Source organism: Erinaceus europaeus, chromosome 6 (genome assembly GCF_950295315.1).
Source record: "Erinaceus europaeus chromosome 6, mEriEur2.1, whole genome shotgun sequence".
Taxonomy (NCBI): domain Eukaryota; kingdom Metazoa; phylum Chordata; class Mammalia; order Eulipotyphla; family Erinaceidae; genus Erinaceus; species Erinaceus europaeus.
In genome coordinates this window covers 25,374,096-25,391,566 of record NC_080167.1, presented here as the reverse complement: position 1 = coordinate 25,391,566, position 17,471 = coordinate 25,374,096, and the positions used below count along the sequence as shown (strand labels likewise).

The window sequence follows — 17,471 nt, the reverse complement described above, 5'->3', positions numbered from 1 at the left end:
AAGGATTCTCAGCTGAGAACTTAATATCAAAACTTGCATAGAACAAGATGGTATCTACAAGAAGTAAAATTATAAAAGTCTTCCTGCGGGGGTCGGGCGGTGGCGCAGCGGGTTAAGCGCACGTAGCACAAAGCGCAAGGACCGGCGTTAAGTATCCCGGTTTGATTTGAGCCCCTGGCTCCTCACCTGCAGGGGAGTCGCTTCACAGGCAGTCAAGCAGGTCTGCAGGTGTCTGTCTTTCTCTCCCTCTCTCTGTCTTCCCCTCCTGTCTCCATTTCTCTCTGTCCTATCCAACAACGAAGGGCATCAGCAATAACAATAATAACCACAGCAAGGCTACAACAACAAGGGCAACAAAAGGGGAGAAATGGCCTCCAGGAGCAGTGGATTCATGGTGCAGGCACTGAGCCCCAGCAATAACTCTGGGGGCAAAAAAAAAGTTGCTGGATTATATCCTGGGTCCTTTGGCTCATTGAAGGATCTAAAACTGGGAGAGGGCTGGGGAGATAGCATAATGGTTATACAAAAAGACTTTCATGCAAATATTGGATGATCTCATGCATGAGTGGTGTTTAAGAAAAAAGAAATGGAAACTTAAAGGGAAAACTTGAGTTCTATTAGAATATTTACAGGCATTTCCAGGGGGCAGGTTAGAGGGGAATGAAAGGGAATGGGCATCATGTGTCTTATGGTAGAATTGGACAAGTTGGTGGAAGGTGTGGTTTGTTGACACTTATCTTTGGGAGATAGGAAACTGTATAGTTCTTACAATCTTGTATATGAACATTTCCTAAATAAAGTGATGTAAAAAATGTATCCACTATGAAAAGAGTCTTTAGGTTATCACGCTGGATCAAATACCATTTTGTACATAACACCCTATGTAAAACTGACTTCCCTTAGATGATGTATTTTTTACCCCTCCCCATTTTTATTCTTACCAAGTATCTTATTAAGTTAGGTTATTATGTGTACTTTTATCTGTCTTTTTAAACTAGTGACTTAATACTGATTTACAAAATTATGAGATAATAAGGTTAGAATTCTGTATCATCCCAACCACCTGAGTTCTGTGTCCCCATTCCCTCCATTGGAAACGGCAGTGGTTCCTCCAAGGTTACCAATATGGGTTGACTATTATCTCTATAGCTATATTTATATATACTTGACAGTTTTCTATGGTCCTTCCCTCTCTTTTTTTCTATATCACATCTATACCTATTACTACTTCCAGTGTCCTTCCTTTTTTATTTTCTCTTCTCTCTTTGGGTCCTGATGGAATTGGGTTTCAGAGCCTTTAATCATCTTCTACATTTCTCCCCCTCTATGGGAATACGGACAGAAAATTTTGGAGATACAAAAGGTTGGAGTTTTTGCTTCTATGATTGCTTCTTTGCTGAACATGGATATTGGCAGGCCGATCCATACCTCCAGCTTGTTTCTGTCTTTCTCCAGTGGGGTAGGGCTCTGGGGAGGAGGGGTTCAGGGACATAATTGGTGAGGTTGTCTGCCTAGGGAGTTCAAGATGGAACCTTAGTAGCATCTGCAACTTGTTGTCTGAAAGGCATTTAAGATGTGAAGTAAGAGAATATTTTGACAAAATAAACAGGACCCCAAAAATAGGAATAGTGCAGGTGAGAATAGAGATTTTGATGTGGTGAGAAGCTAAGAAGTCTATTTTAGGTATGTTTCCAGGGGCCCGTGGCTTTATTAATTTTTGCAAGAACTTGACAGTTAACATAGAGATGGACTAAAAATATTGACCAGAAAGATGTATTCAGAGTTGAGAATAGAACTAGAAAGTTGTATTAGGACAGAGAATAGCTCCCAAACTTAAAGAGAATATATAAATACAATTAACTGTTTACCACATCAATCTGACCCAGGGCCCATGTATTTAGCACAGAAGTCTGTATAACCTCAGAGTCCCTGTCAGTCTGAGCTCACAGTCCATGGTCAGAGCTGGGAACATTCTAGGCTGCATTCATCTCAGGACTAGTCTTTCTGTTATGGTGGAGAAGGATGACCCAGCCTTTCTTCAGAATGTGGTGCAGTCCCTACCACTGCTACCTTATAGTGAAAGCAAGATCCTGGAGAGGCCCTCAAAAGGGCTTATGATGACATTCCTGATGGTAGAGAAAGGGGCCTATTAGACATCTAGGCCCATTGTGTCTATGGGGGAGTCCTAGGGTTGCCTATATTTGTCTTTTCTATGTGTGTGTGCCTGTATGTGTGTGTGTGTGTGTGTGTGTGTGTGTGTGTGTGTGTGTGTTTATTGGAAATAATGTCTTTGGCATGTCCTCATGCTGCAAAATAACTTAAAGATTGACCCAAACCTCTAGTAGAGAATCAGGTTATATTTCTGCTCCAAAGAATAATTATCAGTAAATATATGCTGTTTTGAGATAAGTCTCTTTTTTTGAAGAAATGATTAGTCTGCATTTCTCCTTGGTTGAAGAATCCATGTTAAAGATGCTAAAAATGCATGTATTTCTAAAAATTTTGTGTAAAGGAACTTAAGCCAATGAACTGCATCCGTCAGTGCTAATATTTCAGCAGGTACTAATATTTCATAGAGAGACAAATACACATTTGCTTTTTGAACATTTTATGACTGTATTATGAGGCCAAGAAAATCTTAAATGAACTAGGTCACTGTGATAAGAATCTCATGTATATTACTTCTATGAAATCTCATAATAGCTATAAAATAGGCTCAACTGTAATTTCCATTTTTTGAAAATGAAGAGGCTGAAGAGCTCAGAGGTAAAATTTTGAATTTCACTTGCAAGCAGGGTAAACAGGGTTGAGTAGTCTGCAAACTTCCCAAGAGCAGGGGATATACAGAAAATTGCTCCTCTTTTTACTCATAGCCACTGCACTTCCTTACAAATAAACTAATACATGACAAGAGGACTCATTAAACTAACAAGATACAAATACCCTCAAGTATTTATGATTTATTGCCTGGCAATTGACGCTTTATGGGTTTAAGATAAGGCAATATATAAATAGTTGGAAAACATCAAGTATCTAATCTTGCTTATCTTTGTATCATGAACTTCCTTTAGTTGATATTTTCTCCCCCGTAAGGCATCCCTTTAACTCTCTAGCTTGTCTATCTTTTTTGAAATATTGCTTCATCAAGTTGAAGGCAGTAAACCAACAGAGACCTAATTAAGACTGGGTAGTGTATCGTCATTACACTGCTCATTTTATGGGTTACATTTCAGTTAAATTATGCCAGGAAACTTTTGACTCATATTCATTTTGTCTTCAGTAAACTATGCTAGGTTCAACTATTTTTGTTAATCTTGCTGATTCATCCATGTTTTTTTCTTTCCTTTTTAATTTTTTTTTAATTGCCACTAGAGTTGTCATTGGGGCTTAGTGCCTGTATGATGAATCCACCAATCCTTAGTTATTTTTCCTCTTTTTTTCTTTACTTGATAGGAAAAAGATAATTTTGAGTAGAATGCATGTTTCGTTGCTTATGAAGTGCCCCCCCCCACACACAGGTGGGGACTAAAGGTTCAAACCCAGGTCCTTATGCATGTAATGTGTGTACTTAACCAAGTGTGTCACCACCTGGCCCACAACATTCTCTATTTATTATTATTATTATTATTTTAGTATCTTTATTTAATAGAGACAACTGGAAATTGAGAGGAAGGGGGTAAATAAAGAGCAACAGAGAGACATTTGCAGCAGTGCTTCACCATTTCTGAAGCTTTCCCCCTGCAGGTAGAGTTGGGGGCTTGAACCCAGGTCCTTTCACATTGTAACAAGTGCACTCAACCAGGTGCACCACCACCGGACCCCAACATTCTCTTTCTATACATGAGACATATTGTGATATAACTTTATAAACTTGGAAACATTCTGGACGATATGTCCTGCAATCAATCCAGAAGTGGTATTTAATTCCAACCAGAAACATTCCTTGTCCTTAATAAAGTATACCATACATAATAAGTGGCCATTTCCTTCAGAACAACCTTGAACTAGTGTCAGGGAATACTCAGCTCTGATGTGAATTCTTAGTCCTATAATATATGTGCTCTGTGTGAAAAGGTTAGATGTGGTTTATGCTTATTCTAAATTTGTGGAATAAAAATAAGCCCACATTATTCACGCCATGTGTATGCTTAGCCTTATACAGAATTGTTCTACAACTAAAAGGTAATCATGACAGCGGCATGTAGAGCACATGTAGGGAATTTTGCTGATTATCACTTTCAGGGAAACTAGGAATTGGCTAGATTGCACTCATTTATTGCAATTTAGTAACAGAAACAAAACGGAAACAGATATTGCCATGTACAAAGACCCTGGTTCAGGTCCCGATGCCCACCTGCAGGCGGGAAGCTTCAAAAGCAGTGAAGCAGTGCTGCAGGTGTTTCTCTGCCTTTCTCTCCTTTCTGTCTTTCTTCCCTTTCATCTTCTCTCTGTCCTATCAAATTAAATAAATAAAGTCTTTTTAAATTTATTTCTTTATTGGGGAATTAATGTTTTACATTCAACAGTAAATACAATAGTTTGTACATGCATAACATTCCCCAGTTTCCTATTTAACAATACAACCCCCACTATGTCATTTATAATAAATAAAGCTTTTTTTAAAAAGAAGCATATTGCTTCCTATTCCATTATGGAAGAAAAGTATATGTATCCAACAATAACTAGCACTAACATATGAATATATTAGTATTAACTTCTCATCTTTTTAAAAACAAAACTGTTTCTTCAAATCAAAAAAGTTTATGTTTCTCATTTTACATGTTAAAATTTTACTAAGAGTAAGTTGTTTTGTCTTATTAGCTTCCCCCCACAATTTCTACCAAATCTGTGATTCTTTCATTCCACCCACATTATTATGACTTAGCAAGCTTTGAAAATTTTGAGAATCTGGTCAGGATCTCAGTGACTCTGTTCATCAAGAGTATTAGTCTTTCATTTTCCTTTTGTGATATCTCTGCAAACTTTTGGTATCAGGGTGATTTTGGCTTCATAGAAAGTGGTAAGAAGTTTTCCACTATCTTCAGATTTTTAGAGGCGCTTGAAAACAGTAGGCAATGACGATTTTAGATTTGTAAGCCTCTCTACCTGTTTCAAGGATGCCTCTGAGATCTTATTTAGCTCTCAGAAATAGGTCACGGTTTCTGAATTTATGTCTAATTGCTACAAATGGCTTATTGTAAGTCTCCACTTAAATTAAACTTTTTTTTTCACATACTCTACCCCAACCTGGGCAGAATGACCTGCTAACTCAGTTGAATGCTGTTATCTTTGTCTTTCACTCATTTCTTCATCTTTGGTGTCACTCTTCTCTTTCCAAAGCAGTGCTTGATCCTGTCACATTACCATATGACAAAAAAAATCAAAACATAATTCCCCTTCCTTCCATCCTTCCTTCCTTCCTTCCTTCCTTCCTTCCTTCCTTCCTTCCTTCCTTCCTTCCCTCACTTTCTTTCTCTCTTTCTTTCTCTCTCCCTTTCTTTCTTTCTTTCTTTCTTTCTTTCTTTCTTTCTTTCTTTCTTTCTTTCTTTCTTTCTCTGAAGACTCCATTCCTGCATGATGCTATCACTCCTAGCATTTCTTTTGCTTTCTGTTAGAGAGATAGGAGCAATATCTGCAGTACTACTCCAACACTCACAATACTTCCCATTTTTAGGTGGAGACTGGGGGCTTGAACCTGGGTCCTTACACATGGGAATGTGTGTGCTCTACTGGGAATACCACCACTCAGACCACTGAGACATAATTCTATGTTAAACTGATAAAATACATAGAGGGAAGGGAAGTCAGTGTCCAGGTAGGGGCTCACCCATTAGAGTGCAATTGTTACCATGCCTGAAGAGCCTGGTTCAGTTCTCTGCCTATAAGGGCAAGCTTTATGAGCAGTGGAGCAGTGCTTCCAGTGGTCTCTCTCTATATATATCACTTTTCTTTTGTCATTCTCTCTCTGCCTCTTACCCTTCTATCAAAATAGAAAAAAGAAATGGCCACCAGAAATGGTGAAATTGCAGACATTAAATCCCATTGATAATCCTGATGGGAAGGGGTGGGGGAAGTTAAAAAAAAAAAAAAAGAAGAAGAGGGGAGTCAGGCAGTAGCGCAGCGGGTTAAGCGCATGTGGCATGAAGCCCAAGGACCAGTGTAAGGATCCCGGTTCGAGCCCCGGTTCCCCACCTGCAGGGGAGTCTCTTCACAAACAGTGAAGCAGGTCTGCAGGTGTCTTTCTCTCCCCCTCTCTGTCTTCCCCTCCTCTCTCCATTTCTCTCTGTCCTATCCAACAACAATAAAACAACAAGGGGAACAAAAGAGAATAGATAAATATTTTTTAAAAAAAGAAGAAGAAGAAAAGGGAAGACATTGATTATTATAGACTTTTTTTTTTTTACTTTTGGCCCAGCAAAATAACTCACTTGGGTAGTGTGCTGTTTTGCCATGTGTGTGACCCAGGTTGGAGCCTGGCACCCACTGAATTAAAGAAGCTTTGGTGCTGTGTTCTCTTTCACTCTCTCTGCTTTTCTGCTTCTTTGTCACATTCTAAAAACCAAACAAAAATACTTGACTTTTTAATCATACCACCCCTTGTTTTACCTCTAGGTATTCTTGAAGTTTTACACTGTGTGTTAGTAGAAAGTCCAGAAGCTCTAAATATTATTAAAGAAGGACATATTAAATCCATTATCTCACTTTTAGACAAGCATGGGAGAAATCACAAGGTGAGTCATTCTATCGCCATTATTGATTTCTAGAACCACTAAAAGAATATGCTAAAAGACATTTCTTTCTTTCTTCCTTTCTTTCACTTTCTTTTTAACCAGAGCACTGCTCAGCTCTGACTTACGTTGGTGCTAGGGAATTGAACCTGATACTTTGGAGCCTCAAGCATGAGATTACTCTGAATAATAATCATGCTGTCTCCTCAGTCCTATTGGATTAACATTCAAAAGTTTGTCTACACAATAAAAATGTTGAATGGTACCAACTTTTTTCATAGGTGGTTTTCATTTTATTATTTGCAAGCAGGTACATGGTTTAGTGTAATTCATAAGATCAGTGGCAGAATGAGTTGTTCTGTGTTGTGTATGGTGGACAGTTGTGAAATATGTGGATACACTGGTGTCTTTTTTTAAGTGAGGGCTCAGCAGTAACTAGATAAAATGTGAACATTGCCTTTGTGAAAATTGCTGCAGGTAACTTGAGCCTGTGAATGAAATTAAAGTCAGATGAGATTGATTTCTCTTTTCAGGTTCTGGATGTCTTATGTTCTCTCTGTGTTTGCCATGGAGTAGCAGTCCGTTCTAACCAGCATCTCATCTGTGACAATCTCTTGCCAGGAAGAGACCTGCTACTGCAGACACGTCTTGTAAATCATGTCAGCAGGTATATTTAGATAGACAGTGCCATACTGAGGCAGCATAACCAGGGGTTTATTTTAGCTTTAAAGCTAAGCTATCATATGGTCTGTTTCTTTTATCTTATCATTTATCTCTTTGCTCCCCTTTGTCTAAGATGCTAATAGGTGTGTAGTACACATCTTTGTCTTATTCTGTGTTGTAAAGCACTGGACTTTATAAGTTATTTGAAAAGGAACTTTTTTTTAAATGATATTTAAGAGTTATTTGCTAAACACAACCAGAAACAAGAGAGATGGAAAGAAACACCGGAAGCCCTACTTGACCACTTGTGAAGTTTTCCCCTTGCAGGTGGGGACCAGGGGGTTAAACCTAGGTCCTTGTGTACTGTAATGTGTGCGTTTCACCAGGTGCACTACTGCATGGCCTCAGCCTTATTTTCTATGTAAATAAAACTTAACTTTGAAACATATCTGTATTTCCTGGGTTAACAATAACTCCATTAATCCTAGAGGCCTCTATAATGTCTTACATTAAACATGGTTAAGGTTATAAAATACACTGAACTCCAAATGAGAAAAAAAAATTAGACTACTGAGTGACATTAAGTAATAATAATAATAATAATAATACAAAATCTTTTCACTGACTGTAAGCTATAAGGCTAACCATAACTTCAGTGTTTGTTATAATAATTTCATAGTACTTAACGAGGCATGTCCTTGATATATCATGTCTGTGAGAAGCAAGATTAATGTTAATACTGTGAGGTGCAAATTAAGGCAGTGAAAATGTCACTTGAATTTTCTCATGTGTTCTTCCTCTCTTCAAAGCATGAGACCCAATATTTTTCTGGGTGTCAGTGAAGGTTCAGCTCAGTATAAGAAATGGTACTATGAATTGATGGTGGACCACACAGAGCCATTTGTGACAGCTGAAGCAACTCACCTACGAGTGGGGTGGGCTTCCACAGAAGGGTCCTCACCCTACCCTGGAGGTGGTGAAGAGTGGGGTGGAAATGGTGTTGGAGATGACCTTTTTTCCTATGGATTTGATGGCCTGCATCTCTGGTCAGGTAAGTATCATTTTTCTTTTTCAATGACAACATCGTTAAAGGAAACTTTTTTTTTTGCCTTTGCTGTGCATTTCTGAAAGCTCTTTGTATGCTTATATGCCATGCATGTATTATTCAAGAATTTGACTTTGAGATATAACCAGATAGCTCACTTGGGTAATATGCCTGCTTTGTTGTGCAAACATTTCAAGTTCTAGGCCAGTCCCCACCTCATTGACTGGAGGAATATTCTATGCTGTAATGTTTCTCTCTTTTTCTATCTCTGTCTCTTTCTGTCTGAAAAAGTCAGCCAGGAGCAATGAAGTCCTGGTGACAAGAGACAAACACCAAAAAACCAAAGACAACAACAACAAGAAATTTCACATTGAAATGAGAGTAAATATAAAATAGAAAGCAAAACTGCATTAGGAAAAAAGAACTTTTACAGCTATAGTACATTTTCAAAGGACTGTGTTTCTGAAGAATAGTGTATTTAATAGGAGCATTATATTAATGAAATAATAGAATGAAATAATCACACAGACCTCCTATTTCCCATTTTGACAGAATCACACAGACCTCCCATTTCCTATTTTCCCACTTTGCTTGATATGTGACTTGACTTCCAATGGAAAAAAAATAATAGTAGCAGGAGGCGGGCTGTAGCGCAGCGGGTTAAGTGCAGGTGGCGCAAAGTACAAGGACCAACATAAGGATCCCGGTTCCAGCCCTGTTTCCCCGCCTGCAGGAGAGTTGCTTCACAAGGGGTGAAGCAGGTCTGCAGGTCTATCTTTCTCTCCCCCTCTCTTTCTTCCCCCTCCTTTCTCCATTTCTGTCTGTTCTAACAACTGTGACAACAGTAATAACCACAACAATAAAACAACAAGGGCAACAAAAGGGAATAAATAAATAAATATTTAAAAATCATTTAAAAAAATAATAATAATAGTTAGCCTTAAAATATTTGGAAGGAATAGACCAAGTTCCATCTTCTGGTAGAAAATGCAATTGGCAAAAATTAGTAATTTGTAGACTGTATTGTGAGGAATCAGTTCATAATTACATGATACCTTGTTTCAGAAGTGTGAAACTGTTTAAAAATAAATGTATAGTTTATTTCACCAGTTAAAATATTCACTTTTGATGATTGGGTATTTGTTAAAAATGAGCAATGTATATTTAAAAAATACTCCTTTCTCTGATTTAGAAAGAGGTGTACTTTGCTTTGCTCCACTTAAAAATATGGAATTCACCAGGATTCTTTTTAAAATTATTATCTTATTAGTGACAATATTGACTTATGAAATTATAAGATCATGGGTATAATTCCACACCGTTTCCACTACCAGAGTTCTGTATCCTTGTTTTCTCCACTGGAAACTACAGTAGTTCTCCCAAGACTACAGATATGGGTTATTATTTCTGTAACTATCTGTCTATATTTTTATATATTTGCCCATTTTTTCTATGGTCCTGCCTTCCCTTTTTTCCTAAGTCTCACCAACACCTCTTACTACTGCTAAATGTCCTTCCTATTTTTTCCTTTTCTCTCTCTGAGTCCTGAAGGAATTGGAGCTCAGAACCCTCTAATCGTCTTCCCCTATCATTTCTTCCTTGCTGGGAGTATGGAACAAAATTATTTTTGGGTTGCAGAAGGTGAGAGTTCAGTCTTCTGTAATTGCTTCTCCACTGGGCATGGGAGTAGGCAGGTCAGTCCATACCCTTAGTCTGTTTCTATCTTTCCCAAGTGGGGTAGGGTTCTGGAGATGTGAGGTTCAAGGGCACATTGGTATGGTCGTCTGCACAGGGTAGTAAGGATGGAATCATGATAGCATCTGAAACTTGGTGGCTGGAGGATGGTAAGATATAAAGTAGAACAAAATCATTAATGAAGAAGAACCAAAGAGTAGAAATAGAACTGATGAAAATAGAGGTTTTAGGGTAGAAAAAAAGCAAGGAAGTCTATTTTAGATGTTCCTAGAGGACCCAGGACTTTTGTAGTTTTTACATGAGCTCAATAGCTAAAGTGGAGGTGGACAAAAAATATTTTCTGGGAAGATGATGTCAGAGTTGAGAAAAGGGCTAGAAAGCTGGATTAGGGTAGAGTTAAGAAAATCTAAAAATAAAACTTAACTGTTTCCCTGATCACCCTGATCCAGGGTCTATATATATTCACTTTTTTAAAAAGCAAGTGGTGAGTTACAGGGCTAAGAAGGTGGAGGGGGAAGCTTCACAAGTGGTAAAGCAGTGCTACAGATGTCTCTTTGTCTCTTTCCCTTTCTGTCTTCCTTTTTCCTCTCAATTTTTTAAAAATTTCTTTATTGGGGGTTAATGATTAATTCAGGGCCCATATATATTCATATTTAGCACAGGAGCCTGTGTAACCTCTGAGTTCCTGATGGTCTGAGGTCACATTTCATGGTCACAGTTGGGAACATTCTAGGCTTCACTCATTTCAGGACCATTTTTTACTCAAATGGCAGGGTAGGATTACCCTGTCTCCCTTCAGAGGTTGGGCCATTCCCTACCATTGCTACTTTATGGGGAAACAAGTTCCTGGATTTCTTATATCACTCTGTGTAGATATTTTAATCTGTGTGCCTGGTAGAGATTTGTATTTCGTCTGTGATATAGGGACATAGAGCCTAAGCCTGTATTTCCTCTGACCTTGATGGGCCTCACAGCAATTAGTGACTGCAGCTACCATACTTCCTCCGTTTACATTCCTAAGCAGGACAACTAGTGAGGAATCCAGCCTAGCCGGAAGAGATAAAACCCCCATATCCCACTAGCACCAGGGCCAAAGATCATGTGCCAATATCTGCATTCTCTTTGTAACCAAGATATAAAATTCTATATAAAGAGTGCTGTTCCTTTGTTCAGGGCAGAGAACTTTCAGGGAGAGATCCAGATCTCTCGCCCACTGGTGTATTAAATTCCTCTATATTCACCATACCTGGCTCTGGTCTTGTATTTGGGGATAATTTCTGCAACACAGAGAGGGATCTATTAGAGGTCTATGCCCATCAAATCTCTTTGGGAATCCAAGGATTCCCTAATGTGGGCCCCAGATGATGGAGTTATCTGGTATTGACCGAAAAGGCTCTCATTGAGTGAGCCTGTCTCTTGCCCGTAGCCTCTTTTTGTAGTCCTTTCATTATCTGATCAGCTTGGACTTTCTCCCAGTTGTTAAAGTGTTGAGTGTCATTTATTGTATTCAAACCAGTGTCAGGTTTCTGGAGTCTGCCTTCTTTGGGTCTTTCTGCTAGATTGTCAGGCTTATTAGTTCTAGGCCCAATCAGAGTTTATGATGCCTTCTCTATGTCCTACTAGGATCCCAGGCTTATTAGGTCTCACTCTAACACAGAGGGCTAAAATAACTTTTATTTTGAGTTATATAATTACCTCCTTGCTTATGGATACATGTGCACCTTACCCAGTACCCTGAGCCCTAGTATCTGTATCTTTGTTTAATAAATGTGCCATCTGAAATGAAAGTCAGTAGTCCCATGTTCTAGGAAAGATTTCATCAGATTAGAGGAGTTGGGGGGTTGATATCGCAGGCGAGGTGTCTCTGGTGACAATTTGCAGTCAGCAGCATGATGTGGCCTGGCAGCACTGGTAATGCTCATTTAGTTGAGTCTTCCTCTGGATCCTTCAGAAATAGGCTTGTGTTCATAAAGTCACACTGAGAGTTCTCATTTTATAACTCTTTTAACAAATAAAAATACAGAAGATTTCATTGTAAAGTGACAAAGTTTGTCTTTATGCAGTGCAAGTGATGTCTTTGTATATTCCATAGGACTGATAGCTATAGAAATAATTTTTAGAGGGGCTGGTAGTGTTCACCTAATCAGGCCTATATGGTACCATGCACAAGGACCCAATTTCAAGTTCCTGTTCCCCACCTGTAGAGGGAGTCCCTCAGGAGACGGGAAGTAGTGCTGCAGGTGTTGTCTCTTTCTCCCTCTCTCTCTCTATCCCCCTCCCCTCTAAGTTTCTCTCTTTCTTTCTTCCTTTCTTTCTTTTTCTTTTTCTTTTTCTTCCAGGATTATTGCTTGGTGAGGGCACTCCAAATCCTATTATTAGGTAGGACACAGAGAATTGAGATAGGAAGGGACAATAAAGAGGGGAAGAGAAAGATAGACACCTGCAGACTTTACTGCTCGTGAAGTGACCTCTTTCAGGTGGGGAACTGGGGACTCGAACCAGGATTCCTATGCAAGTCCTTTCGCTTCGTACTATGTGCACTTAACCAGTTGTACTACCGCCCAGGCCCCAGTTTCTCTGTTTCTATCCAAATAAATAAATAAATAAAATGAATCAATAAAAGCTTTAGAAAAGAAAATAAATTTTAAAATTAAGTTGAACTGGACTTGAGAGTTTATGATAATGAATTTAAGAATAAACGATCACTTCAGTTTACATCTAGTAATACTGTTTACTAAACTTTACCTTTATTTGGTGTCAATGTCTCAGTGGCCTAGACCAGACAAAGCTCCATTTTAGTTATTTATATATTCATCCCTTAGCGCACAGTGTGGCAGTAAATGAATGTTTACATTCCCTTTCAGTATCCTTATGTATTTTTATTTTGTAAAACAAAAGGGACTTAGGTTTGAGAAAGAAATTTCGTTGAGATACCTGCTGTGTCTGAGACTCTGTGATCTTCTCAACCATTAATTTAATCATAACAACTCAGCAAGGTCATGTTATTTAATTTACCAAAAAAATTATGATTTAGAGAGGTTAAGTAATTTACTAATAGTAGTACAAAATAATAGGAGGTAAAGTAGCTATTTGAACTCCAGGGACTTTTCCTATATTATGCTATCAGTTGTAAGATGATTTTTGTATACAATAGCATCAATGTATACATAGTTATTTAGTTTTAATTGGTAACTTAATAATGACTAACAAGATTGTAGGATAAGAATGATACATTTCCATTTAATTCCCATCACCAGAGCTCAATATTCCATCCCCTCCATTGGAAGTTTCCCTATTCTTTATCCCTCAGAGAGTATAGACTGAAAATCTATATGGGAAACAGAAGGCGGGAAGGTCTGGCTTCTCTAACTGCTTCTCTGCTAAGCATGGACATTGGCAGGTTATTCAGTACCCCCAACCACACACAGATATTTCTCTCTATCAACAAAGATAGTATTTTGACTATTATTCTGAAGGGGAAAAAAAAGCAACATTTCTTCAGAAATGAACTACCATGGAACAATAATATATGTTCAAGATATGTTCTGTTCTAGTATTGTGTACTAATGTGCTATTACCTCTTCAGATGTTTTACTTTGGCTATGAAGATAATTCTCTGTATAATAGAATTCTATTACCCTCTTAATGTTTTCTCCATAGGTTGTATCGCTCGTACTGTCAGCTCACCTAACCAGCATCTGTTGAGAACTGATGATGTCATCAGTTGTTGTCTAGATCTAAGTGCCCCAAGCATCTCATTCAGAATTAATGGGCAGCCTGTTCAAGGAATGTTTGAGAATTTCAACATTGATGGCCTTTTCTTTCCAGTTGTGAGTTTCTCGGCAGGAATAAAGTTAGTATTTCTCTGTTTATTGGTCTGTCTCCCTTCTCATTTTCTTTTACAAAGATTCAGAACTTGCTTTCACTCCTATCTCACTAAACTTCTCTTACTCCCAGATGTCTGCCCAAAGGCATTTTGCCTGTTCCGTGAAAGAAAAAATAAATTTCACTTATGAAAGAAATCACACAAATACTTTGTCCTTGTACTGAGATATGACAATCTCTGAACAGTTCCTCAAAAAGGTGTCCTGAAATTTTTCAAACTTACTTAAATTTACTTTTTCTGTTTAGTAAAGAAACAAAAACCAATATCTGTTCTGAAATAACACTTGTTTTCTTATATTTGTATAAATAGATTTTTCTTACAGCATATCTCTACCTCTATTTTGACAAGATTTTAATTTTAAAAGATGGATTTATTGTTTATTAATGATAGGAAGAGAGAGTGGCAGAGAGACAACTAGAGCATTACTCCGGCATCTGTGATACCAGGGATCAGAGTCAGGACTCCATACTTATAAATTGGCCAGTCAACCCACTGTACCTCCCAGGTTACAGGAAGATATTTATATATTTATTTATTTATTTTATTTATTTATGAGAGTAGAGAAAGAACTAGAACAATACTCTGGTACATGTGATGCTGGTAACAGAACTTGAGACCTTATGCTTTTAAGTCCAGAGCTTACACTGTCCCACCACACTCCCTACCAAGGCCACAGACAAACCTTTCATTTATAAAAAAGACTTCTTTTTTTTCTCTTCCCTTAAAAAAAAATTCAGGAATGATAAAGCAGAGCAGCAGATGTCTCTGCTTCTCCTTCCCTCTCGCTTTTTGCCTCCAGGGTTATTGCTGGGTCTTAGTGCCTCCACTACAGATCCACTGTTTCTGTGGCCATTTTTTTATTATTATTTTGGGTAGGACAGATAGAAATTGAGAGGGGATAGAAAGAGAGGAAGAGATAATGATAGACACCTGTAGAGGTAAAGATAGACACCTATAGACGTGCTTCACGGCTTGTGCAGCACTGCCTCCCATCTAGCTTGGCGAGCTAGACCTCAAACCAGGATCCTTGTGCATATCCTTGTGCTTCTTACTATGTGTGCTTAACCTAGTGTACCACCACATGGCCTCCTCTACTTCTCTCTCTATATATACACTTCTCCCTCCCCTCTCAACTTCTCTCTGTCTTATCAAGTAAAAAATTAAAATAATGAAATAATAAATAAAATGAAAAGTAGCTAAGAGAAGTGGATTTGTTATGCAGGCACTGAGTCCCTGGTGAGGAAAAACAAATTATCAACTGGGTAATATGCTTTTGCCTAACCTTTTGTGGAAAAAAAAAAGTTAGATGAGAAAGAAATCTAAGTAATAATTCTTTGGAGTTGTAGAAAGATAGTTTAATGATTGTAGTGATAAGTGGCCACTTTGCTAGTATATGTTTATATCTACTTAATGATAGTGGTACCTTTATAGTACTTGTCACTCCTTTAGTCTAGCTGATATTTTAGTCACATTACTACTCACAGAAATAATTATTAATTACAAAAGTGTTGGTTATTAAGCCAGGCCCCCTGCATTACTTAACACTGTGGTCTATTTACATAATCATTGTTTTGTCTGAGACCCGCCTTGGTTTAATCCCCACTGGTTAGGTGGAATTCGGGCTCTTTGCCTTCTCTCCACCCACTTTCCTGCCCACTTCCATTTCTGGCCGGCCACTTCCACCCCAGAAGATATAAAGGCAGATTCTTTTCTGATCAATAAACACATTGCACTGTGTTCCTGCTCAGCCACGGAGAGTTCCTGGTTCCTCTCCCTTCTCCAACCCAGAGAGCATGTGCCCGGGAAGAAACACCCTCAGGCTAACCCGGCACAAAAGTACCATAACAAAGAAGGGACATAGAAATTATATTTCCTCCTATAAGCTTCTGAAATGTTTTATAGTTTTTGTCTTCTGACTTGATGCTCTTTGCTTTTTATTTAATTTTACTTATTTTTCCATTTTTGACCTGAAACTGAGCCATAAATTTGAGAGAGAATTATGAAGCAAATGAAAAATTTGGATATACCTGTTGATAATTCTAAGGAATTAGCATCATTTCAGCCATGTTTCAAAAGGCTTTGTTCACTGGGATTCATGTTTAACTTATATTGTTTTAATAAGTTGTTTCCTGTATTGTTTTTACTTGATAGGACAGAGGGATACTGAGAGGGGAGTAGGAAATAGGATGAGAGAGAGAGAGAGGGAGAAAGAGAGAGAGAGAGAGAGAGAGAGAGAGAGAAAAGAGAGACAACTGATTTCCCCTTGCAGATGGGGACTGTGGGCTTAAACCCAGATCCTTGCACATACCAATGTATGTGCTCAGCTGGGTGTGCTACCACCTGCCCCCTTTAGTAAGTTTTTAATAGTTGGAAAAGATTAAGAAATAAGATTACCAGACCAAAGAGACACTTCACCTGCTAAGGGGCTTTCTCTGGTACTACCTGGGAAGTGTTATGGCAGCAGAGGAAGCTTTGGTGCTGTGGTGTATGTACATGCATGCATACATACATGCATGGGTCTGTTTGTCTGTCTGAATGAAAATAAGTGTCCTGGTGCAGTGAAATTGAACATAGAAGTACTGGATACACACACACACACACACACACACACACACACACACACACACACACACACACCTGAAGCAAGGTCACCTTTTTTCTTTAGTAAATGGAAATGTTTCTTGAGTTCCCCATTAAGGAAGTTTGCTGAGTAATTGGAGAATAATGGTATTTTTTGCCATGCCTCATCTAGCCCTGCAATTTGAACTATATAAATCTTATGTAATCTTTCTCTGCTAATGATTTGAATACCTTGAGACATTAATTGGCCAATTAGTCTGGGCACATATTTCATTCATGCAGGAATCTGATGCATTGGCTCTTGTTATTTCTTCAGCATATATAGAGATTTTTTTCAGTCCTTTTAACATAAATTGATCAAGTTTTGCCTTTTATGATTAGAGACCCACACAGATATTATGATGGTAATGGGACTTGAGGAATATGACTTCTAATGAAGTTAATTTTGTACTATTAGTTAATTCTTTATCTCCTTTTGATTGAGGAACTCTTGATGTATACCAGAAATGTTATTAACCCTGACATACATCCTTTGAAGGTTACGCTTTCTGCTTGGGGGGAGACACGGAGAGTTTAAATTCCTTCCTCCACCTGGATATGCACCTTGCTATGAAGCTGTTCTACCAAAAGAGAAGTTGAAAGTGGAGCACAGTCGAGAGTACAAGCAAGAAAGAACTTATACTCGAGACCTTCTGGGCCCCACCGTTCCCCTGGCACAAGCTGCCTTTACACCCATCCCTGTGGATACGACCCAGGTACTCAGATCAAACTAATGGCCACCATTTATATGAAGTTGTTTTCATATGCAGTAGCTTTCATACTCATTGGATTGCAACCCACAGGAATGTTTTTTAACTTTAGTGCTAGTGTTTTA

General features: G+C 38.3%; 1 protein-coding gene across 3 annotated transcripts in view; it reads left to right on the top strand.

Annotated features, from left to right (window-relative positions):
• Positions 1-17,471, top strand: part of RYR2 (ryanodine receptor 2) — an 820,963-nt gene that overhangs the window by 510,546 nt on the left and 292,946 nt on the right. For all 3 annotated transcript variants that reach the window (XM_060191940.1, XM_060191939.1, XM_060191938.1), the window contains 5 exons: positions 6,613-6,731; positions 7,262-7,395; positions 8,201-8,442; positions 13,792-13,984; positions 17,136-17,352. In XM_060191940.1, the coding sequence (XP_060047923.1) occupies positions 6,613-6,731; positions 7,262-7,395; positions 8,201-8,442; positions 13,792-13,984; positions 17,136-17,352 (905 nt within the window). The remainder of the gene's footprint in view (positions 1-6,612; positions 6,732-7,261; positions 7,396-8,200; positions 8,443-13,791; positions 13,985-17,135; positions 17,353-17,471) is intronic.